The sequence below is a fragment of the Mytilus edulis genome, chromosome 9 (assembly GCF_963676685.1).
Source record: "Mytilus edulis chromosome 9, xbMytEdul2.2, whole genome shotgun sequence".
NCBI classification, from domain to species: domain Eukaryota; kingdom Metazoa; phylum Mollusca; class Bivalvia; order Mytilida; family Mytilidae; genus Mytilus; species Mytilus edulis.
In genome coordinates this window covers 72515415-72541479 of record NC_092352.1, presented here as the reverse complement: position 1 = coordinate 72541479, position 26065 = coordinate 72515415, and the positions used below count along the sequence as shown (strand labels likewise).

At 32.2% G+C, this 26065-nt stretch overlaps 2 protein-coding genes across 2 annotated transcripts in view; one reads left to right on the top strand and one right to left on the bottom strand.

Moving 5' to 3' along the window:
- LOC139488969 (DNA ligase 1-like) overlaps positions 1–565 on the bottom strand; it is a gene marked incomplete in the record, with an annotated part of 43209 nt that extends 42644 nt beyond the window's left edge. The window contains 1 exon segment of the mRNA XM_071274960.1: positions 254–565. Coding sequence (XP_071131061.1) covers positions 254–270 — 17 coding nt within the window.
- LOC139488977 (transmembrane protein 184B-like) lies at positions 551–25820 on the top strand. Its single transcript, XM_071274974.1, has 8 exons — positions 551–686; positions 4382–4570; positions 18702–18867; positions 19525–19615; positions 20408–20483; positions 21209–21300; positions 22826–22995; positions 25151–25820. Exons 1-8 carry the CDS (start codon positions 684–686, stop codon positions 25702–25704), a joined length of 1341 nt encoding a protein of 446 aa, XP_071131075.1. The 5' UTR covers positions 551–683; the 3' UTR covers positions 25705–25820.
- The last annotated feature ends 245 nt before the right edge of the window (positions 25821–26065 follow it).

Below are 26065 nucleotides of genomic sequence, written 5' to 3'. Positions count from 1 at the left end.
TGCTTTGTAGTGCTTTTTGCTATCCATTGTCCAAAAAAATCATGTCCCTCCTAAGGAAACAACAAAAAAGACATCTCTTATTACAGGGTCAATAAGGGATAAGTCAAGCAGACAATAGAGAACGGCAAAAAAAAAGGGGGGAGGGCCACAAAAAAATGTCTCATCCAAAAGTAATTATGGGGGGACATTCCTGCAATTCGGTTAAAACAAGAAAAAGAAATAGAGGAATGGTTTACAAAGACAAAATTATTACGTTATAGATTTTTGCATTGTTGATGTTTTCTTTCTCACAAATCTGATCAACTTTCCATTTGCCGCCTTTTGACGAACCGGAAGTTACGAATAATTTATCTCTGAACGAAAGAGTTCTATAATATTTTGCAGGCGATTTTAAGCTACAAAAAGCTGTTGTCTGCGTTTTTCAATGTCACATTTACACTGAATAATAATAAACAATTAAAAGATATCATAGCAACGCCAAATCTGTAAGATATATCGATAAATATTATAAAATTAACATTTTCAGTGGTGCGTTACGTCATTATCAGATGATTAGAACGTCACTTCCTGTAAATAATAGAATATGAGAAATATTGACATTATTTGCAACCGTAACTGACAGAAATATTTCTTACAATATGTGGATCTTAAACAACAGATAGTTTTAATCTGCAGCTATCAGAATGGTGGGTAAAGTTCATTGTGAATGGTTATCTTTGTAACATAGCTTTCAGTTTTTATCAGTCAGTTGACAGTTCGTGATAAACACTAAAACACTAAAACAGGCATGATGACTGATGACAGTAATGATATGATGCATTCCACATGTCCCCCTCAGGCAATTGTTTCAAGCAATTGTTTAGAACACTTTCCTGGCATAAAGAAGAGGGAGGGGGCTTTTACATCAAATGAAACAGTGCATGTCACGATGTGTTGAAAGAAAAGGGGGATGGGCCTACACCATACACCTTATCGCTATTTGTCCGCCATTGCTAGAAATCACACAGGTTCCCGTAAAATTTTGACGTCATAAAACAAAATGTCTGACGCCACAATGGAAAAGTGATTGTTGTTGACGTCAAAAGTTCAAGCGGACGGGTCAGCCGGGAATAGCGATAAGGTGTATTGTATGAAAACATGACATTTTCGCCAGTTGGTATCCGGTAGCTCTGGCCCCAAACCGATCCGGCCCCAAGTTAATCCGGCCCAAGTCGTTCAGGCCCACGTCGATCCGGCCCCAAGTCCATCCCGCCCCATAATAAAATATGAATTGACTGATTTTGAAGGAATTTGTCACAAATTTTAACAGTATAAATGGAATTTGAAAAAAGTGTCCGATGATGGATGACAACAGGTCAGTGAAGTATTGGAGTACCATTTAAAGAACTATTTTAAATCAATACGAAAATGAGTGTTATTGTGTCTGTTTGTATCGCAGTTTCTACATTTTTAAATTATGAAGTTATTTTCCATGATAACTTTTACTTTGAATTTCATGGCGATTTTTATTTTATTCAGTTCACACACATAATAGCTAAATAAGTATTTACAGTCCAATGGACCTATAAAATTTAACACATTGGTCATCCAGGGTAAATGTGGAAATGCTATGCCCGACTCGCCCGACTCGTACATTTGAACAACCGGACAAGTAATTATTTTTGTCTTGGTTGCCCGTGGACAAGTAAAAAAATATAAAAGACAAAGTTCAAATCCAACAGAAAAATAGAATTAATTTCAACATGTTCAAAATGTATAAAGATGTTAAATTTATGTAAAAGAAACCAATGGTCAGCGAGTAAAAACACCAATGTTCATGACGATAAATATTACATAATACTGAAAATAGATAGATTAACAAAATAAATAAAAATAAGTATGCGAACCCGAGTTGCGTAACATTGTATTGGTTTTGTCCATTGACACGGGATTGTCGATTAGGTTTTATCCATCATGTACCGGAAGTGTCAATTTATATGATTTTGTATCGAGATTCAGATTAATAAATACTTTATAAAAAACCGGGCAAGCAAGACAAAAAGAGTAATGAGTCCAGTAAAAAACCTAAAACGCAAATGGAGGATAATTAGGAGTTTTTTAAAAAAAAATGCGGAAGCGAGAATTTCAGACATCGTGAATATCAGATTGCACCTGGCTATCTAGGATGGAAATTCGGAAAATAAATAATTTTGTTGTTTTTATATTTATAGATCAAAGGTCAACATTATTTGTTGTCAGAGTGGTAAATAGAAGAGACGGTTTAATTGCCCATCAAGACAATTATAAAAAAAACAAAAACAAGTGTGTCAGCTGAGAGAAACAGCAAAAATGTCAATATAGTTTATCCATTATTTAATTTCCATTTCTTCACTCACTGTCCTCTAAATTAGTATATCATTATATGTACCTGCAAACATTACCTTTACATGTCATTTCATTGGTTGGTTTGCTGTAAGGTTTCTGTCCCATAGATGTTAACCTAGTACTTTCCTAAATTTTTACACATAATAAACAAATGGATTTCATTTGTATGTGATGCAAAACAGTGCTAAGAATCATATATTAACTACAATGAAATACTTCAATATTTATTGGGACCATCAGGGCAAGTAACTTTTTTACCAGACAAGTGAACTTTACAGTTTTACTTGCCCAGGGACAAGTGCCCACAGCAAATATTTCCACACCCCTGACATCATAATGACTTATTTAATCAAATCATTAGTCTATAATTGGTTTGTTTATTCAACAGTTGTCTGATTATTGTGAATTAAGGTAACGCCACTCGTAATCACTTAATTCAATCCAATGCTGATTAATTAAAGTTACGTAATCTGTTTTTCAACAAGGTCTTTATAGTTTGATCTTCTGGTTGGTGTATGTAATAATAATTATTTGTATTTTTTCAGGTTACATCATAGGCTTCTATAACATATACATGTATAATGTTAGTAATATAATAGAATAAAAAAAAGGCATTATTTGAAAGCTAATAAGGAGTTGATTGCAGATAACACAAATGTTAAACCTTCAAGCAGATCATAATCTGCCAGTATTATTTGAAAGCTAATAAGGAGTTGATTGCAGATAACACAAATGTTAAACCTTCAAGCAGATCATAATCTGCCAGTGAAAAGAGGATTTATGAAGAATTAAAAAAATTGCTGTATCTCTTTGGTTAACTGACTCTATCATGTCTATAGCAAAAGTCAATTTTCAATTAAAATTGGTATAAGGGAGACAGCTTGTAATTTACTTTAAAATTGAATGCTTCTTTTTTTGAATTCATTGGGGTGTAAAAGTGTAAACTGATGTACATTTTGTTTTAAGCGTGATAGCGCTTCATTCTAAAATTGTACTCACGGTCAACACTTTTACAACCCTTTTTCTGTCTTTTCAAACAATTGAGATTGAAATCTTTTAAAATGTAGATGAGGAAAAGAGGATATAACTTCAAGTTCAGTTTAATTACCAATAAAGGAATTGATGCAATCAACATCAGCAACGTTTCTACATCACAAGGAGGTAACATCAGAGTCTTGGAGACTATTTTCAAAATCAGTTACAGTTACACCATTGCACCTAGGCTATGTAGTATTTAACTATAAAAAGCATTGCAGGAGCTTGGTTTAGAACAATAATGTTCAGTCTATTGAAAAGTGACTATTCTTACTCGCTCTTTATTTACAGCCCCTCGGGCCCCGTTATTACTGGGTATCTAAACATAATTCAACATGAACATCTCCAAAAGGTGATTTATCAGAGTCCTAAATTAAGAGAACCCAAATTACCCGGATTTGTTTTCTGTCAATTGATTTTTGACTTTTGAACAGCAGTATAATATATATTGTATATTATATATTTTTTGAATTCATAAAAAAGACCTAGACTTTTAAAGCTGTTTAGTTTTAGTTTTCTTGTTTGAAATAGAGTTTTTATTTATTCTTTTGGATTAGATTTTTTCCTAGTTTTTAATATGTCCTCATACATTTTGTCATACATTGTCATACCAGATGCAATGTCGAATGATATGTATTAATTTAATTAAAATTGAGAATGAAATTGAAGCGTACATGAAAGAAACAACAACCTGAGTCTGATGTGATGGCCGGCATCAGTAATGTCAGTTGCCCCCAAACAATACTGTATATTTAGTAGTTCAGCGAAAAATTGACATTACAGTTAATTTTTAATCATATGAATTAACGAAATTGCGAAAAAAAACCAAACATAAAAGACTAATAGATGCCAGAGGATCCTGACTTGGGTACGGTGCAACAATGTGCATGGTTGGTTTAGACATGTTTTGTGAGATCTCTAGATGTCAGATGAAGCTAAGCAAAATGACACAAAGATCAACATAAATTGTTTTCTTTTTTAGACTAATCAAACAAATTTGTCGTCGACTGCTAGTCCTGTCATTACAACCCCAGGAGAAGTGACCACTGCTAACATTACTACGACAGGGAACACTACCCATAACCACCCACTGATCTTTCTACAGACAGCAGCAGCCCAAGGAATCGGAGGAACATTTGCAGTATTGGCATTGATTATCACATGTCATCAGGTTAGTTATGTCTTGTGATTTTTATACCAATGCTCTAAATGACTGTTTAACCCATGTCTGTCTGTCTGTACAAATAAAAGTCTGTCATATTATCATCAGGTTATTTATGTCTTGACTCTTGTGTTTGTGTGTTTATTATTATAAAGCTGTCCGGAACCGAATGAGGGGTTATACTGTTTTACCAATATGTCTGTCTGTCCACCACATTAAAAGTCTCAGATTTTTCTCAAGGAGATGAAAGAAGCTTCCCGTAATTCGTTATCAGACTTCATGTCAGATTCAGACATTGTAAGGTATATATGTGCATCAAGTTCCTGTTTATCAAATATTTAATTAAATCTAAAACATACTGACATGACGACTGTATGAATATATACAGTGCATTTTTTACAGAACTTTTCAGTGCTTTTTCTACAGAAATAAAGAGTTTCCTAAAATTTGCTATTTATGAGTTCATGTGAATGTACTGTACCGTCATGACCGTGTAATACATTTTCAGATTTATTTTTTCTTTAACTTTTAACTAGTGCCAGGGGCATCATTAGTGAGCAATATCATACAGTTCTGTTTGTTTTTCATACACAGGACAAATAGCCCTAGTTTACTTTGTCATTCCCAGCCATCCAATAGAGTGGACATATGACATTAAATTTTGTAGATCCAACTTTTTTGTTCAATCGAATTCTTAGACTTCCACATATACAATGATGTACATGTAAAATGTATGCAAGTTATTGAAATATAGACGATATTTGAGAAGGCAGGTGATAATAAAAGCATTGCATGCTCCATACAATGTCATGGACCATAAATAAAATACAGGTTCATATGATGGGGTTGTCATATATACCCTTCAAGAGTTATTTCCCTTATAAAATGCCTAGTTTCATGTACATGTACCTTGAAATATATTGTAACCTACAATTCATTTGTTGTAACTACAAAATGAACTAAAGTACTTTTTAACCAAATATTTTGACATTTGAACACTACATTGTATGTCATGGATTATATGGATTTGAAAATGCTAATCAACATGATCAAGTTGGATTCTCATGATTTTAACTTATACTGTTTAAGAGTTATTCCTCTTAGTTAGCATTAAATTTCAATTTAATTTGAGTTCATAAGTGAAATTATAAACTTGTAACATTTAACCATTGGCATTTTTAACAGAAACTTTACATATTTGACTGTTTTTGACACAATGTTCTGGGACCGAAATAACAGGTTCAGTTCAATTTATCAATATCTTTAATTGGGTTTTGGCATTTACTGTATAAAAAAAAAATTCTAAAGTTGGTGGTGACAGTTATTCATGACAGTGTGTTCTCTGATATATTCTGATGTTATCTTCTCTGTGAATGTTTAATTTGAGAAGGCACAGAGGGGCAACAAGGACTATCTACAAAAATGTAGGCATTTAATTTACCCAGATTTATTTTACACTTTCTCATACAAATTTAGCTGCTGAATTCTACTGAGTACTGTTATATCAGCCAATAAAAATGTATGCCTCTTAATTTTGGAAATTGTGCGTCATTGATTTTAAGACAAAAGTCACAAAATCCTGAAGAGATTTAAACCTGTTAAGAACTGTATAAATAGCAGAAAAGGGCACTGTCAGATCATTGTAAGAGAAGGGTTCACACAGGATCTACAATTTTACAGTAAGTAACTCGTACACGTCCATCAAACAAATTATGGTTTAGAATTGTATTTAAAAAAAAAGTCAAAATTCATTCAATATAACATGTACAATGTGGAAAAAAGATGAACAATGACAAAGAGAGATCTTTTGAAGATTTTCTGCCAGATCAAGCAAAGTCACCTGATACAGTTACATGTAAACAGATTGTATATCAGCAATATCCAATTTTCCATGATGAAAAATTTTAGAAAGATATGGAATCAGATGTAGCGAGGATTTCTATGATCTGTGATTGTTGAATTAACATTGAACATCAGATCTCAATTGGATTTTACGGAGAATTGTAAACACAATTATGTTATAGATTTTCAATTTAAGGAACTTGACATTTTGAGATTGTTGATATAATAGAACTGATTTGGTTATTATTCAGCGCACGAGAGCTTTTGTTCGACTTTCACTTCATTCCAAATCAGTGCTGATGACTGCAGTCAAACACAAGGCTAATTGATTGATCTGTTTTCGTTATATATATGAGTTTTAACATTTTTTTCTTATTTTTAATTATGGGAAAATTGCAAACTACACTAGGCGCTGATGTATATATATTCTCACTGTACATGTACAAATCATTTAAGTTATGTAAAGAAAAAAGACGTGAACATCTGGAGATGTACCTATTTGATAAATAGGATAAGTTAAATTTTGGGAAAGGAATATAATAAATATGGGCTATTTCAAAAAAAATGATGCCAAAGTGTGACAAACATGGTAAAAAATTAAGTCATTGCTAATCTTTTTTCTATCATTTTTCTTTAATCCAGAGACATTCAAGTTTACATAACTACCAATGGTTAATGCAAAATAATAAAAACAAAAATTTTAACAACATTTTACTCATAAGAATTCATCCACTTTTCAAAGGAAACAACAAAATAATAATATCAACTGACAAACATAAATAAGAATATAAATATCAATGTAATTTTTTTGTTTGTTGCAATAAAGGTACTAAATGATTTTCCTGCAATTTTTTTTACTTATAAACAGTTTTTTTTTTTAAATATGTAAATTTCACCAATTTTTAGTGTATTCTTTAATATCTTATTTCAAAAGTTTTTATATCTCTTTGCAAAAGCTTTAATTTTATATAAAAAGTATAAGGAAGCAAACATGTATGATCTAATTACATCCTCTGAAAATTTCACAACAATTGCTTCAGTCAATTCTAAGTTTTCTTCATTTAAAAAATACAAACATGTCTTTTTTATCCTTTTGTTACACTCCTGACATATTTTTTCAGTAACTGTAAGACTGTTTTTTAATGGAATGTTTAGAAAATCAGTAATGATATCTATTTTAAATTTACAATCTCACAAATAAATAAATTTATTAGATATTTGATTACATATTTTTTTAATTTCTGAGCAAAGAGCAAACTTTTAACATGTTTAATGAGAATTACACTTTAATTTTTAAGAATCTTTGGTGAATAGTGTGCAGAAAAATCACTTTTACAAGACAGATCGGCTTTCTCATTACATTGTAAAGATGTTACAATTATTTTAATAAAGAATCATGTTGAATTTTGTTATAGATAAGCTACATCAGAAACTTGTCAGGAGTGTAACAAATGTTACACTCCTGACCATAATTTATTGCTACCATATTTTAACCTGAAACTGACCTGAAATCATGTAGAGTCTTTATTTCACGTATTATTTTAGTGCAAATTAAGAACAGGTTAAAAAAAATTATATACTTCTTACATATTTACAAATTTTGCTAATTGTCTATTTAAAAAAAAAGATGGCTTTCCTGTAAACCTTGTTCAGTCTCTTGTTTGATACTATATATATGCTGTTTTTATGTCAGATAATGTATTATGATAAGTTTGTTCGTACTACCAAAGATGGTAGCAGTATGTGCTCTGTATATTAAAAATTGTCCAAAAATGTACCCAAAAATGTCAGGAGTGTAACGCTTTAAAATGTTTAAGTGTAACATTCATGTTATTTTTTATAGAAACAATGTTGTTATTATTGGTTTTCTTTTCTGGAATTTGAGTGTGAACACCATCTGTTGCATATTTTCAGTAACAAACATGCCATTATTATGGCCTTTATTGCTTGTTTATGCTCAATACTTGTATGTCAGGACTGTAACACATTTAAACAAGCTAGTTCAATTGCAATTTTAGTTCAAAAATTTCAAAAGTAATGATGTAGACTTGTATTCTGTGTTAAGCTGAGGTGTAGTAATGTCATTTTATAATAATTGTCAGCTTGTTTTTCTTCCAATAACTTACCTTTGCTAATAAGATTGAAATAAGGCATTTTTTTGTGTTACACTCCTGACATTGAAGTATTGAGCATACAAAAGCAATGAAGGCCATAATAATGGCATGTTTGTTACTGATAAACTGTAACAGGTAATGTTCACTGAAATTCAAGAAAAAACAACAACTATAACAACATTGTTTCTAAAAAAAATACATCTTAACCCAGTTGTTACACTCCTGACAGACCTTGGTAGTCCTCTTATTGTAACCATAATATTCCAGTAGTAGAACTTCAGGGTCAACTGGATGCACCTGTGCCAAGCTATGATACTAAACAAAAAAAATAAACCGTGCAAGATGTACAGAAACATGTTATTTCACCTACAAAGACATTTTCTGGCAGCATATTGACTTTTACTAACATTTTTTTTTTTACACAAACTTATTTGACTTACCTTATGAGGCTCATAAAAATGTAAATATATGGAAGAATTGAACAAGAAATCATAGTCAAGATATAATAGTTGGATGAAAGATGTTGTTTGGTATTGTATCTGCCCTTATTTATTCTATATCATCAATGAATGCACATGCTTTCTTCTAAATGTCACACTAAAAGCGTTACACTCCTGACATTTTGAGGTACAATTTTGGACAATATTTTTTAAACAGAGCACATACTGCTATTATCTTTGGTAGTTAGGACCAACTAATAATAATACATTATCTGACCTAAAAACATTACAGATATAGTATCATACAAGAGACTGACAAAGGTTTAAAGGAAAGGCATCATTTTTTTTGAAATAGCCCATATGGGGCTTAAAATCACAGAAGACAAAACTTGCTATACTGTCATGAACCACGTAGCAATAAGTTATTGAATATATCCAAGATATGTCCTGTATATTATTCTCTTTTTCTGCGTGCATGATATGTAAACTGGTTCTAACCAGTTTGATATTTTTTATAAACAAAACATTGATTAAATTTGCAACGTCTCTTGTAGATTCCAGTCACATATTCATTTGGAACATTGCACTCAGCATTTTCAATTAGATTATTGGAGAAACAAAATTCTATGGCTTAAACTCTCTGTTTACAATATTTATCCACTCTGGATATATATATATAGTTGATTTTAAAATGTTCAGTAAACTACAATTTCCAAGTTTAAAATGTTTTAATCTGAAATGGATAATTAAAATGTAACAATGTGTAATTAACGTTGCTGTTTTAAGAACAATATTCAAATATCATTGTATGATCAACTCGGAGCATTACAAAGCTTACTCAGAGATGTTATGTGGTTGTATTGATAGCTAAAACAACATATGAAGGCTTAATGTGTTTTATAAATTCTATAAACACAGCTTTTTTTATATTATAAATGTTGCATAACAATGTATTTTCAGTTTAGTTTAAGATACATTATTTATAATTAATGATAGACATAATATATTTGGAATTAAGCGTTTCCTTTACTTTTATCTGATTGGTAAAGGCCAAACCAAATATAGTTCCAATTCTCAGTCCAGCCTTTCTGACCTACCCTTCATTTTCATGCCTATATATAACAACAGGCGCAGATCCCGAAGGGGGGGGGGGGGGGGTTCCGGGGGTTGGAACCCCCCCTTTTTTTTTGGACGATCAATGTATTTGAATGGGGACATGTAATTGGAACCCCCCTTTTTCCTGGGTTAGGAAACCCCCCCCCCCCCCTTTTTAAAATGGCTGGATCCGCCCCTGAACAATTTACTTTTATATAGATATTTTATTTTATTTAATCAATTTAATTTAAGGGAAACAATAGGTAGGTAGTGTGATTGCTAGTACAATGTATAAAGACCCACTTTTTGTGTGAGCCTGATATAGTATATTGAAGAGGGTTTTAATGGGGGTACACCTTCATGATGAATACATTTACAAATTTTGTCATATGACGTTAATGTTAATTTTTGGTGCATGATGATAAAATGAACATTTTTTTAGATAATAAAAAAGTTGACTGATTTTGATGAATCACGTTAAATTTTTTCCAAAAATAATGGTAACAATAATTTAAAAAAGTTGACTGATTTTGACGAATCACGTTAAATTTTTCAAAAAATAATGGTAATGATAATTTAAAAAAGTTGGCTGATTTTGACGAATCACGTTTAATTTTTTCAAAACATAATGGTTACAATAATTATTTGAGACCTCTGACGAATCACGGTAAAATTTTAACCAATTTAAAGCTAAAGGTAGCCCAAAATGAACCTCATTGAATAATCTTTTGTTTTAATTTTAGAAGACCTTTATGATGTGCATGTACTATAGTTTTTAGGGGTAATAAAATGAACTTCATTATTGGCTCATTTAACAAATTTACCTAATGATGTAAAGAAAAGGAGATTTATCTCAATTAAATTGATGAATGAGAAAACAGACTTGACACAAGTACAATGTATCTATAACCAGAAGGTACACAAAATCAATACTGAGAGAAAGTGGCAATTATTTCTGTATATATTTATTTGTTTTATTAGGTATCGGATTAGATAAGTCAAGAAAGTCATTTTTGAAAATCCTAGTGTCAGCTTAAGGTATTTTTAGAAATGTGACTTTTTGTCTCGCCTGCAATTGAATTCACAGAAGACGAGACATATGTGTTGCTTTTCTGATGGCACCAATAATTGTTTTCGCAAATCTGCTTTAAAAATGAAAAGGCCAGGACCATTTGAAAGGAATAGGTCCGGTAAGGACCGATTTTGGCCTCAAAATTCAGGTTCATCTGACGAAAGATTTTGACAACTTTTTAAACACTTAAGTGTCTATTTTATTTGAATTAATTAGTTTATGTGAAAGATTTTAACAGATTTAGTCATTAAAAACGATCCGATTCAAGCTCAAATATGAAAAATCTACCTAATATGCCGAAAAATTTCACTTTTCAGATGGTTTTTGGTAAAAATGAAAGTGGCTGCATCCGTGTTCATCCTCAACCTTTATATGTTATGTATTATCATAAAATACAACTTACATTTCAATATTAAGGATGAACACGAATGTGGCCACTTTCGTTTTACACGAAAACCGTCTAAAATTTAACTAAAATGCTAGAATTATGAGGATTTTTGTCGAGCCTGCAACTTTTGTTGCAGAAAGCTCGACATAGGGATAGTGATCCGGCGGCGGCGGCTACGGCGGTGGCGTTAGCTTACTTCTTAAAAGCTTTATATTTTAGAAGGTGGAAGACCTGGATGCTTCATACTTTGTATATAGATGCTTCATGTTACAAAGTTTGCCGTCAGTCACAAGTCCAATGTCCTTGACCTCATTTTCATGGTTCAGTGACCACTTGAAAAAAAAGTTCAAATTTTTTGTAATGTTGAATTCTCTCTTATTATAAGTAATAGGATAACTATATTTGATATGTGCGTACCTTGCAAGGTCCTCGTGTCTGTCAGACAGTTTTCACTTGACCTCCACCTCATTTCATGGATCAGTGAACAAGGTTAAGTTTTGGTGGTCAAGTCCATATCTCAGATACTATAAGCAATAGGGCTAGTATATTCGGTGTATGGAAGGACTGTAAGGTGTACATGTCCAACTGGCAGGTGTCATCTGACCTTGACCTCATTTTCATGGTTCAGTGGTTATAGTTAAATTTTTGTGTTTTGGTCTATTTTTCTCATACCATATGCAATAGGTCTACTATATTTGTTGTATGGAATGATTGTTAAGTGTACATGTCTAGCGGGCAGATGTCATGTGACCTTGACCTCATTTTCATGGTTCAGTGGTCAAAGTTAAGTTTTTGAGTTTTGGTCTTTTTATCTAATGCTATATGCCATAGGTCATCTATATTTGGTGTATGGAAATATTTTATGATCTTTATGTCAGTCGAGCAGGTTTTATTTAACCGTGACCTCATTTTCACGGTTCATTGCACAGTGTTAAGTTTTTGTGTTTTGGTCTATTTTTCTTAAACTATAAGTAATGTGTCAACTATATATGTTGTATAGAAGCATTGTTAGCTGTACCTGTCTGCCTGGCATGGTTCATCTGACCTAGACCTCTTTTTCAAGGTTCATTGGTCTTTGTTTAGTTATCTTGGTTAATGTTAAGTTTATGTGACAGTTGTAATAAAGCTTAGCTTTATACTTAGGACTATCAACATAAAATCAATGATTAGTATAGAAGGCGAGACATTTCAGCGTGTGCACTCTTGTAGTAATTTAGCATGACTTAATGGTGCTAGTACCGGATATATGTGCATTGTATTGTCAAAAACAGCCCATATTTATGTAGCAGAAGCATTCTACTGTCCAATAAATAACTAAAAGTTTACATTTTAACAATTTTGTAAAACTGCTATATTTTGGGGCCAACAAGGGGTCTTACTGAACCTACTCCTTTTAAATGTTACATGTACAAATTTTCTCCTGACTCATCCATGAGAAATCCTTGGTTGTGTATAGCATCAGTGTAAACATGGTAAAGAATTGGTACAATGGTAGGTCCTTGACTTTTGTAATTTAAAAATGAAAAGTCCTCTCTTAGTAAAGACTAACTACATTTGTAGTACTGACTTCAGACCCACACTAAATTGAAACTTTGGTTGAGTTTTATATCAATTAATATCAGTTAAACAAAATTTTAAGACCCGCTACCACCAAGGTCATAGGCATAGTCTAGCAGCTTTGAATTAATTTATAGCAAATCAACCGCTCCTATGATTTTAAACCCAGATCCTTGAAACTTTGCATGAACATGATGAAGAGAACACATATGGTTGAGTTGTGCATCTGCTTTTTTGGAATAATGTTTGAGGAATTTCATAGTTCAAGAAATAAATATCATATTTAAATTTTGCCAACTGAGCTGAGATGAACTGAGCTTTACTTATTGGTGTCAGCCATCAATGGAGTAATAAATAATAAGATTTGTCCTTTAACTTATACAAAAATGTTCTTTTTTTAAACTCCTGGTCATGGTCCATTACACATGTCTTACAATTTACATATAGGATCTAAACTAGACCACATGTGTTCCATATCCTAGCTAGCTGCTATGGAATATTATGTTGACCAGTTAGCAAAACAAAAGTATTGTCCATTATATTGAATTAAAGAGAAAATCTCAAATGGAAAGAAATGTTCAAATGACAAGATTTACATAACAAAGTAACCTCCATTTTGGTTAAAACTGTTGGACAACTTCTTAAAGGAGTTATAGACTGCCCTTTTAAAAGATGAATTTCACCAATTTTGTGCAAAAAATGCATGATATTTTCTTTTATTTATTTTCTTTTGTTACATCTTTTGACATCAGACTCGGACTTCTCTTGAACTGAATTTTAATGTGGGTATTGTTATTCTTTTACTTTTCTACATTGGCTAGAGGTATAGGGGGAGGGTTGAGATCTCATAAACATGTTTAACCCCGCCGCAATTTTGCGCCTGTCCCAAGTCAGGAGCCTCTGGCCTTTGTTAGTCTTGTATGATTTTAAATTTTAGTTTCTTGTGTATAATTCGGAGTTTAGTATGACGTCCATTATCACTGTACTATTATGCATATTTTAGGGGCCAGCTGAAGGACACCTACGGGTGCGGGAATTCTCGCTACATTGAAGACCCATTGGTTGCCTTCGGCTGTTGTTTGCTCTATGGTCGGGTGGTTGTCGCTTTGACATATTCACCATTTCCTTTCTCAATTTTATGAGAAAGAAATACAGTATAACTTATTGAATTGTAAAACACCACACTTAGACTTTCTAAATATGAGAGGTAATTGACAATCGTAAAAAGTTAACTGATCTTTGTCAGTTGACATTATATGTACTTTTACTGCTTAACCTTGTTCTGTTGAATCCCCAAGAGTAATTTTCATTCCTAATTATGTGTTTATGAGGTTTTTATCGTGAGAAAGGGTAATTTACTTCGTATGTAATAAACTACAAAACCTATATTTGTCTTAATACAGTAACAGCAAAGTATAGAGAAAAAGGTATAATTATAATTATCATAATTATATAATCACTTGGTAATAATTACAAAAAGTCATTAAATATAAATACTTTTGACAAATGTAAGATTGAGCATGTTTAAAGTAATATACGTTTTAGCCGTCAATCTTAATAAAAAGGCAGTAGTTTAGCTTAAAATATGTATAGTCCTCACAACCTGATACAATCATGTGGTATGCAAAGATTTAAGTCATAAACTAGATCATTTGTAAAAATTACAAGTTACTAGATCATAAATATATAACAACAAAAGTGTTTTAAATGTAAAACAAAGGTTTTAGGTAGAAATGAACATGTTGTTGTCATAACGCTTCATCAAACATTGTAAAAGTTGTTGGTTTAGCTTATCGGTTCAAAATGGTAATGTTCCAAAACAAATTTTTACAATCATGCTTTTGTTAGATTTTAGATTTGAGACTTACATGACTTATATATATTCATTCATCTGAAACACATACAATATGTACAACATTTGTACAAGTGTAACCTGAATTTATAATAGGTGTATGTGATTAATGCAGTAACAGTATTAGGGAGCTCTACCATTTGATTTTTATGGCGGGGCTAGGATGAAATTTGAAAAAAAATAGGCAGAACAGGAGTTTTGAGTAAAAAAAAGGGCAGGATGAGACACTTAAACCCCCCCATAAAAATCAAATGGTAGCTCCCTAAACCAAATATATTTGAGCCCATTGGAAAATCCTAGTATTTGATTTATCATTAGATTAAACCATTGATATTGTAGCATAATCCAAAAGTTGTTCTGAGTTTCTGTTTTAGTACCCTAGGAGATGTTTAGACATTATGCTATTTTACTTTATCTAACTAGAGGCATTGCGGCAATAGTAAATTAGTTCAATTATACAAATAACCAATCTCTTGAGATGTCTTTTAGTCATTCATTTAGTTGATGTCTCATTGCCTAGAGACCTAATGCTGGGTCTTCTTTTATTCAGGCTGACATGGAAATCACAACTTCTATAAACATGATAAACAAGAAGCTGCATAAAGATATAGCCTTATCCTGGAGTGTAAATTGGAAAACATTGTAGTGTCTATACTGTAATTATAAACATCAATCGATAAACATAATAAAGACATCAATAAAGATACTGTAACATTTGCCATATCATATATTGGGTATCTCTCTTAATTGTCATTGGATTGAAATACAGGAAATTAATAAGTTGGATGTTGGGTAGCTTTGATGAGAAAGTGGCTTTAATTAATGATATTGATAAGCTTGATACAGGACTGCTTCACTCTGAAATTCTGGTGATATAAAATTCAGACAGTGGTTGTCTTTTAATGTATATCAAATTTGTTTTTTGTTCATAGGCTTTTAATTAATTAGTTGATTCTGACTGTTAGTCCTCTTGTTTGATTATTTCATTACAATGTGTTTTTTTTTTAGCAAATTAGCTTTAACCCTTTCCTCCATAATGACACCTTTTGACACCCCCCCCCTTTACTCCATAGTGACGCCTTTTGATGCCTGTGTAGTGCCTCCGTTGAAACGTCTCACTTACGAAAAAACTTTATCAGCTAGACTTAAAATAAATTGTATCTAATATAAAAAGGATATTCATGAGAATCTATGACTGGAATTTCATTGATGAAATATTCCTTTTCACAATGCATGGATACTTTAAACCTGATGGATTTTTTTTTTATTGAAAAAATCCTATGCGAATCAAGTATTTAAAAAAAAAGTATTCATGGAGGAAAGGGTTAAGGGCCATTAAGTTTTACCTTTGTTCCTCTGTACATCCCTAAATTGGTTTCCTTTCTCTATCTTTAGTTTGTCTAAACCAATTATTAATAATGTTATGAAACTTATACACAATGCTAATTGATCTAGATTGAATTTTGGTCTCTTCACTTTTTTGGTCCTAGATTTATGCTTCTTTACAAAAGGAAATATTGCCGTATTAAAGAAGAAAAATGGTCATGTAGATTCATTTATTTTCATGGATAATGATTTAGGAAAAATAGTGTTATGAAAATTTGATTTCCATTTCAAGTCTGCATATATTAATATGTTATACTGTAAATAATTCCAGGACATGTATTTATCATTGATCATTTAAATTCATACATGTATAGTTAAACTTAACCTGCAAATTCTACCAAATTAGTACCACTTTCCTCCCCCTATATCCACCCTACCCTTAATTATCATAATGAAGCCACAAAAGCTAGTTCAAATAATGTCCAAAATAGTCTATAGATATGCTGTAATGATATGGAGTTGAGAAGGACTTTTAAGAACAGCTATTTTCCTGAATTGATAGAGATGTATAGCATTGATTAGATTCTACACTGTATATGGTGATTTCCCAGTGACAATCTCATCAATTTATTTTATGTGTCTTCAGTACTTACACTGTTATTTAAGGCTTCAACACGACATCAAAACAACCATGTTATTTCTATAGATTCTCTGATTTGGAATCTCTGTTATGTAGAAAGCATTAACTTGTCAAATCGTGTCAAATTGATCAGAGAATCATGCTCAGTAATGTCATATTGTTCTTTTCTAATAATCGTAAAAATATAAAGGGCGGAATTACAACAATGACAAATGCTCTTTTCTCATCCTGTGTTAATTAAAGGTTTGTTGAACTGAAATAAATCTGTCTGTATGCTTTTGTTTATCTGCAAAAAATATTAAAAGGTGTAAAGGAGTATGTTCGATAAGGTCCTAAAATGGCCCCCTTTTTTAGCGAAAATTTCAAATTCAGATTTATTGACCAATATCACGATAAATTATAGCTAATACATTGAGTAGATAGGATATAAGCAATTTTGTTGAAAATTTTACGTTTCTGCGTTTCATTATGACGTCACAAGTTGTACTTATATTGATTTTTCACGAAAAAATCAATGAAAATAGGTAAATTTCCAAAGATTATTTGACAGGAAACATAGAGCGCATACGTCGACAACAAAGATCTTTTAAAATAATGTTTGTGAAGACATTTAACATGTCTTATTTGAATATTAAGCTTGGCAACGCCTGCACTCTATGTTTCCTGGTCCTTTATTTGATTAAAATCCAGCTGATTTTGTTTAATTTCACCAAAATCCCTTATCTTGACCTTTTTGGGATGTAAAAATCAACGTGTTAGAATTAAATTTTGACAAAAACAGTTCTGTTTAACTTTCTCACATGTCTTAATGCAACTTAAAACAATTATTGTCTTGTAACCATGAACTTTATAATTGGTGCCAAATATGGCACTTACCGAACTTACTCCTTTGGAAAGAAAATCAGTCTCGTAGATTTAGAAAAGTGTGTGATTTGCAGTATCCATATTTTCTATGAGACATGTGAGATCCAGCATGCCCTCCATCCCACCAAAAAAATTAATCATTATTTCATTATTTATGATATCACCATTTCTATGTGGTAAACTGTAGTAGACTTTATAGAGTCTACATGTATAGACTGGTTTATGTTTTTTTCCAGGGATTAGTCTGTCAGTTCAGGGAGCAATGAACAAAAATCTTTAGTTCGATTAATTTTTGTATTAGTTTAGTACAATGTATTCTTGTCTCCAAGAGATATGAATATTGTTCATCTAAAGATTTATATGAATTTCCATTACATCAGTATTGACATAGGCCATGGTCAGAGGTCAATATTGCTTCCAACCAAATGTCATTTGATCAACTAGTACTTGATCAAAACATATACAAGTCAGAAGCCTCTGGCCTTTGATAGTCTTAAATGATTTTTAATTTAAGTTTCTGAGTTTAGTATGTCGTCCATTGTCACTGAACTATTATACATATTTGTTAAGGGGCCAGCTGAAGGACGCCTCCAGGTGCAGGAGTTTCTGGAGTCATTGAAGACCCATTATGGTGGCCTTTGGCTGTTGTCTGCTCTTTTGGCGGGTTGTAATCGCTTTGACACATTCTCCATTTTCATTCCCAATTTTATTGCATGTGATATATTTTGTGGATCCTCAATGGAATTTAGTTGATCCATTGATATAGCTATAGGATCTACTGTAAATTATCTTTTGAAAGGCTTAATTTTTGGTGATTTCTAGATTTAACTTTTGACTATTGAGATAGATCAAATGTGCAAGAAAAAAAAAAATTCAGAAAAAATGCCCGAGATGAATTAATGCTTTTTATCTTAGAACAGTTTTGTAATTTTTGTTCTTCTTATTTTCAGATATACCTGCATCTGCGGTATTACACATGTCCAAATGAACAGCGTTGGATTATAAGGATTCTATTTATAGTACCAATTTACTCATTTGATTCATTCCTGAGTTTACTGTTTTTCAGTAATGATAATTACTATGTATACTTTGACAGTATACGGGACTGTTATGAAGGTAAGGTACTTAAGACTTTGTTTATATTTACAGTTATAGTTGAACTAATATAAACTACACTTTTGATTTTAACGTGTGTTCAAAGTTATATGACAGATTTTGTAACGAATATATAGTCAGTTGGGTTTGAGCTTAACAATATACCATATGATATCTCTAGCTATATATTCCTATTTAGATAAGTTCTAAAATTAAACAATTTTTCAAACCAGTTGATGCTATTTGGGACCTTATTCAAGCAATGTACTGTGCATGAAGCAATTCAAAGAGACATGTTTAAGCCATAGTAAACACATTAAACAAAGCCTTTTCTGTGACTTTAATTTGTCTTTTAAAAATAGCTTCTTCTTGCTGCATTTTGTTAAACTAAAGAAAAACACAAAATAGAAAACAAGAAAAGCAACATGAAGAGGATGCAAAAACTCTTCAAAACACTACATAGAAAACTAAAGACTGAGCCAAAAGAGCCAAGCCAAAAGCCAGGGTGTAATGGACCTTCTAATGGTAGAGTAGTCTGATCCTGCTCGAAATGTGGTATTCTTCATGTTATCCTGTTGTTCATGAGAAGTACAAACTAAAATCTCACTTGGCTAGGTTACAATTACAAGTTTTTGTACAAAAATCAATTATTTTTATACCTTATTTGTTTAATTTCAGCCTTTGTCATCTACAGTTTCCTCAGCCTGTGTTTTGAATACCTTGGTGGAGAGAGCTCTATTATGTCAGAGATCAGAGGGAAACCTATTAAGTAAGTAAAAGAGAGATTCATCTAGTGTGAAAAATGCATGTTCATTCTGTTGAATGTCTCCTTTTGTGGAGGGATTCAACTAGTGATGAGGCTCCCGCAGGGTCAAAAACGACCTGCGACGTCTGGGCTTTTTAGAGGCGACTTCCGACCTGAGGGCCTTCTAAAAACGACCTGCGACCTGTAAAATTTGGAAAAAAACGACCTCCGACTGACTTCCGTCCTCTGTGTTGGGAAAAACGACCTGCGACCTGTACATTTCTCTTAAAAACGACCTCTCGACGAATTTAAAAGCGACCTTGCGACCTTAGGGGGGTACCCTGTGGGAGCATTAGTGATGTGCAAGGATTTTGCTCTGTATAACTGGGTAATTGTAGGTTACTGTTAAAGATGTAACCTGATTTATGCCCCTTTTATAAAATGTATGTAACTTCCTAGTGTGAATTAACATCACTTGTTTTTAATATTTATTAACTGAAATAGAATGTGTGTAAATTCACTAACTTATATTTGCACATACATGTACTTCATTTCATGTAAAATTCTAGCTGTTAGTGTACTGTTCTGTAAGTGTTACAGCAATTTTTTGTTGTGATCTTCATTTATATAAGGAAAATCCAATTTTCACATGTATATTTGCAACAACTTTAATTTGTCTTTAAAATGAGTTGTTTTAATTTTATATAATACAGTATATTGTAATTTAGTACTGGTATATTTTCGATACAATTGGTTTTGCAATATTTGTTGCCATCAAAAAGATTAGTAATTTAATGATATTTTGTTATATTTCAGATCTAGTTGGTTTTACTGTACCTGTTGTTTGTCTGGAAGACAGTACACAATTGGATTTCTCAGGTTTTGTAAACAGGTACACACACATATATATAATTTATGGCGAAGGGTTTTTGAAAAAAAATTATAGTTACTTTAAAGAATAGAAATAGTTTCTGTTCATTTTTCTTCCGTTTATATTGTCCATGGCATTCTTCTAAATTAAAAGCAGCAATAGTGTACCCATGTTTAACCCTTTCCTCCATAATCACGCCTTTTGATACCACCCCCTTTACTCCATTTTGACGCCTGTGTAGTACCTCAATTGAAACGCTTTGACTACAAAATGTCTGCATCAGACTTGATAAAATTTGCATCCAATATAAAAGGATATTCATAAGAATATCTGACTTAAATTTATTTGATGAAATATTGTTTTTTCGCAATGCATTAATTCTTTAAAGCATATTTTCAGCATTTTATTGAAAAATCATATGCGAATTCAGTATTCAAAAAATAAAATCCATTGAGGAAAGTGTTAAATTGCATAAATTATTTTAGAGTTAAAAAGATACAAATGAAGATTTAATAAATACCACATTCTCTAACTTAAGTTTGCCTCAATCAAGTGTTATGAAATTTATACACAATGCTTATTACCACAAAACACAGATCAACTACAAATTTATAATCATCAATTTTGTCGTTCTTTAGCTATGCTCCTATACAATGTTATATGAAAGAGGAAGCATCATCTGTGTACTGTCCCATGAACAAATTCCCCATTTTATGTTGTTTAACTCTTTTTAATCTTTTCCTCAGGCCACCCTACAGTTCTGTGTGATTAAACCTGTGATGGCTGTAATCACATTAGTACTTCAAGCTTTTAGTCTGTACAAAGATGGAAACTTCTCGTAAGTAATTATTTATGGATTGAATTGCATTTACTGCTCTTTTATACCTGTTTTCAAGCATTATATTTTAGGGTTCTACAGACACATCAGCAACTAAAAATTTAATTTGAATACTTTTAGTAATTATATGAAAGATAGACACATACTTGAGGGGGGATAGGACCTTTATCGGGACTCCGGGATCGGGTGTTTTTAAGCTCTGGATTTCGGGATTGACCCTTTCAGGATCTGGGAATCCTTTTTTTCGGATTTCGGGATGTCGGGATTTGCTTTATTTAAATTCGGGACCTCAGGATTTCGTTTTTTTAAGTCCGGGATTTTGGGATCAAGACCCCTCCTATCCCCCCTCATACTTAGTTGAATACTTAGCCTCAAGATTAACCTTTTGATTGAATTAGTCATATTTGCGTCCTCCTTTTGATTGTTGCATGAGCCTTCTTCTTCAAATCTTCTTGAAAAATACTTATCATCTTTTTGTAGCCTGAAACAGTGTAAGTTTACCAAAACTTTGATTCCTTTTAAAATACAGTTAACCTGCCATCAAAGAAAACTAGACAGGAATTGTGAATATACACACATCAGGGGCGGATCCAGCCATTTAAAAAAGGGGGGGTTTCCAACCCAGGACAAAGGGGGGTTTCAACTATATGTCCCTATTCAAATGCATTGATCGTCCAAAAAAAAGGGGGGGTTCCAACCCCCGGAACCCTCCCCTGGATCCGCCACTGCACATGCCAAAGTTCATTAATAATGCAACAAGACATCTTTGGAGTTTTTTTGCAGAAATTCTTTCAATATATATACTGTCTTAAAATATTCCAAAAAATGCTGTTCTATAAACCAACTAATTTTCACAAGAAAAAAAATAAAGTGATTATAAATTGTCTCTTAAATTTAAAACTATAATCTTTCGTTGTCTTATTACAATAAGTACTCAGGATTCATTATTATCCATTAGATTCGTTGAGTCAAGGGTTTAGGTAAACGACAAAATTGAATGTTCAAAGAATGGCAAATTTTCTAAAGGCTTGTATGCAGACCTCGGTAAAACGAAGAAATTGAATGTCCACGAACATACAAGTTTTCATTTATCAACGAAAATTGGTACGAACGAAAATAAATGAATCCACAGTACATTTGAAAATAGTGAAATTGAATCTCTGTGTATCGGGCCAGAAATGCGAAATGTAGTATCTGCAAAAAAAAAATGGTTTACAGTTGCTCACTAGTATTAAAGCTGGCCAAAACCAAACTCATAAAAAAATCAAAATCAAAAACAAAATTTTGATCGCTTGTTACTCTTTTTCAAAGGAAAGAGTCAAAAGAGAACATCACCATCAGTTTGTGTGTGTTGCCTCAGCATGAATTTCATGAACACTATACCTATATTTTGTTCGTCCTGAATATGCATGAAATATTTGCCACTGGACGTTAAGCAACCAACAATCAATCATCAATATATTTTGTTTATGTTTATACATCAGATGCTGACTCAGATTTATTTTAAACCTTTTTATTTTTTCAGACCTGATTCAGGATACTTGTATGTGACCTTGATTTACAACACATCCATCAGTTTGGCGCTGTATGCTCTGTTCCTGTTTTACTTTGGTACCAAGGACCTCTTGAGTCCTTACGAGCCAATACTGAAGTTCTGTACAATCAAATCTGTCATTTTCTTGTCATTCTGGCAAGGTGAGTATGAGACTTGAGTAGGCATTCTGGTTTAACCATGTTAACCCTTGTAAAGTTAGTAAGCAATTAGATATCAGTATGGTAAAAATTAACTGGCAGGTTAAGTACACTATCTGATTTTATTTTAGCAAAGAAAACATGCAACTTTAATATGCAATCTTGATTGATTCTTTCAAAGTTGATAGGCAACTTTAGTAGATTATCATTGCAAAGTAAGAAGGCATACATATATATTTCATCCTTGCATAGTTATTAGACGGCAAGAGAAATTCAGTCTGGCAAAGTTGATAGGCAATCAGATTTATTTCTGTCAAAATCTGTAGGCATCATCATTCAATAAGAATATTATCATTTGTATGAATGCCTGTACTTGGTAATACTGAATAGATATTGCCTATTGTATTAAAACTTTTAGAGAGATTTATTGGGTTGTAAAGCATTAAGGATGTAGTGCCACACAGGGGCGGATCCAGCCATTTTAAAAAGGAGGGGTTCCTAACCCAGGACAAAGGGGGGGTTCCAATTACATGTCCCCTTTCAAATGCATTGATTGTCCAAAAAAAAATGGGGGTTCCAACCCCCGGAACCCCCCCTCTGGATCCGCGCCTGCCACAAAACTAACCATCAATCTGTCAATCAATCTTAAGCGTATTGCCAGCATAAAAAAGTCTTGATTGATTCAGTCAAATTTGTGTGTCTTGTTGTTAAGATTTTACAATTAGAATAACCTGCAGATAGAAATAAATTTTTAACAAGTCAGCCACTACTAATCATTATTTTATGATAATGAAAAAAATGGAAAACAATAGAAATATAAGTGAGGTTGACAAAGCACACCAACCTAAGAAAAAACAACCTAGACACTTCCTGGAAAATTAGTTATACATTCTACAATGTAAGATAATTTGTACTGACAAAAAATGTAAGGGAGTTAACTTAAATATGTAATAGCTGCATGAAAACCATGCATCTTTTTCCAATGTCAATAATGTGTTTAAAAGTAAAAAAAACAAAACAATTAAAAGCCTGCACAGTCTAGATACGAAACAGATTTGCTTCCAACTACATGAACAAGGAAAAAAATTACACTTACAACAAGAAAGTATTTCATTATTTTGGTCTTGCTTCTTAAACATGTATTTATCATAAAGTCTATGTTTTAAGAAAATACTGAATAGATATTGCCTATTGTATTAAAACTTTTTGAGAGATTCATTGGGTTGTAAAGCATTAAGGATGTAGTGCCACAAAACTAGCAATCAATCTGTGAATCAATCTTAAGGTGGTACCTAACACTACAGGAAGATAATTTTGTAAAATCAGCTTAACGTTTTAATTACGTTGTGTTGTTAAGGGAATATCAAGCTTCTCAATGATCAAAATAAGTGTTTGTCAAACTGCTATATAACCAGTATAATTTTTCTGATTAAACGGTTGGTTCAAATCTTTTGAAATTTTTATATTTTTGTCAGAGGGTCATAGTAAATACTTTGTAAAAATTTTAAGAAAATTAAACGAGCCAAATTAATTTTAGTTTAAGTGTTAGGTACCACCTTAAGCTTATTGCCAGATAAAAAGTCTTGATTGATTTAGTCAAATTTGTTTGTCTTGTTGTCAAGATTTTACAATTAGAATAAACTGCAGATAGAAATAAATTCTTAATAATTCAGCCACTACTAATCATTATTTTATGATAATAAAAAAAATGGAAAACAATAGAAATATAAGTGAGGTTGACAAAGCACACCAACCTAAGAAAAAACAACCTAGACACTTCCCGAAAAATTAGTTGTACATTCTACAATGTAAGATCATTTGTACTGACAAAAAATGTAAGGGAGTTAAATATGTATTAGCTGCATGAAAACCATGCATCTTTTACCAATGTCAATAATGTGTTTAAAAGTAAAAAAACAAAACAATGAAAAGCCTGCACAGTCTAGATATGAAACAGTTTGCTTCTATAACTACATGAACAAGGAAAAAAATTACACTTACAACAAGAAAGTATTTCATTATTTTGGTCTTGCTTCTTAAACATGTATTTATCATAAAGTCTATGTTTTAAGAAAATTTCCATAATACTTTCAGGGAAATCTATGGAAAAACCTTCATGAATCTTTTAGTTACAAAGTTATATTTTTTTTCTGTACAGGAGTTGTTCTGGCTATCCTTGAGAAAGCACAAGTGATAAGTCCTATTTACTCTGACAATGGACTGTTAAAGGCAGGAGTGGGAACAGTTTCAGCAGGGTACCAGAATTTCTTCATCTGTATAGAGATGTTACTAGCTGCTATTGCCCTCAGGTTAGCATTCCCGCATTCTATATATAGTTCTGGTCCTACCTCCAACACGGGCAAAACAGTGTCACTTCAGAGCATTTCTAGTAGTCTGAAAGAAACAATGAATCCCCGAGACATCATGCAGGATGCCATCCATAATTTTCATCCAAATTATTCACAATACACCCAACAGGGAAGTAAAATCCCACAAGAGGAAGAAGCAGCAGATGGATGGCCATATCGTGATCAGTACCAAAACAGGCCAACACAAAACGGTGTATCGCCTGCCAATAATGTCATACAGACAAGACAACATAATCTGTCAACTACTACACCGGCCGGAGGTGTGCATAGGGGCCCACCACCCAACCGTAGGTCTCACAATGAAAAGACAACTCTGCTTTCATCTGATGACGAGTTCCAGTAAAGTGCTGATTAAATGGTATCTTTAAATTAGTGAAGTGCTGATTCGATGTAGAGATTTTATATGACAGCATTGTAAGATTATATGTTGAGGCTGAAATCTCAAAAGAGTCTTATGTATTTATAGATTGAATATTTTTACAAAAAGGCAGTCAGTTTATTTGTGACATTAAAGAACAAAAGTGTTGTAATTTTTTTTCTTCAAAATACTATTTTTTGTTGTAAATTTTGTAAATTGTTATGTATGTATACAGTAAGGATCAAACAATTAATTCAGTTCACGGGTTATTTTACAGTAGAGTTTAATATCATCTATTTTAAATTAATTGTTATTTTGTTTCATCTCTGAAGAAATGTGTACAACT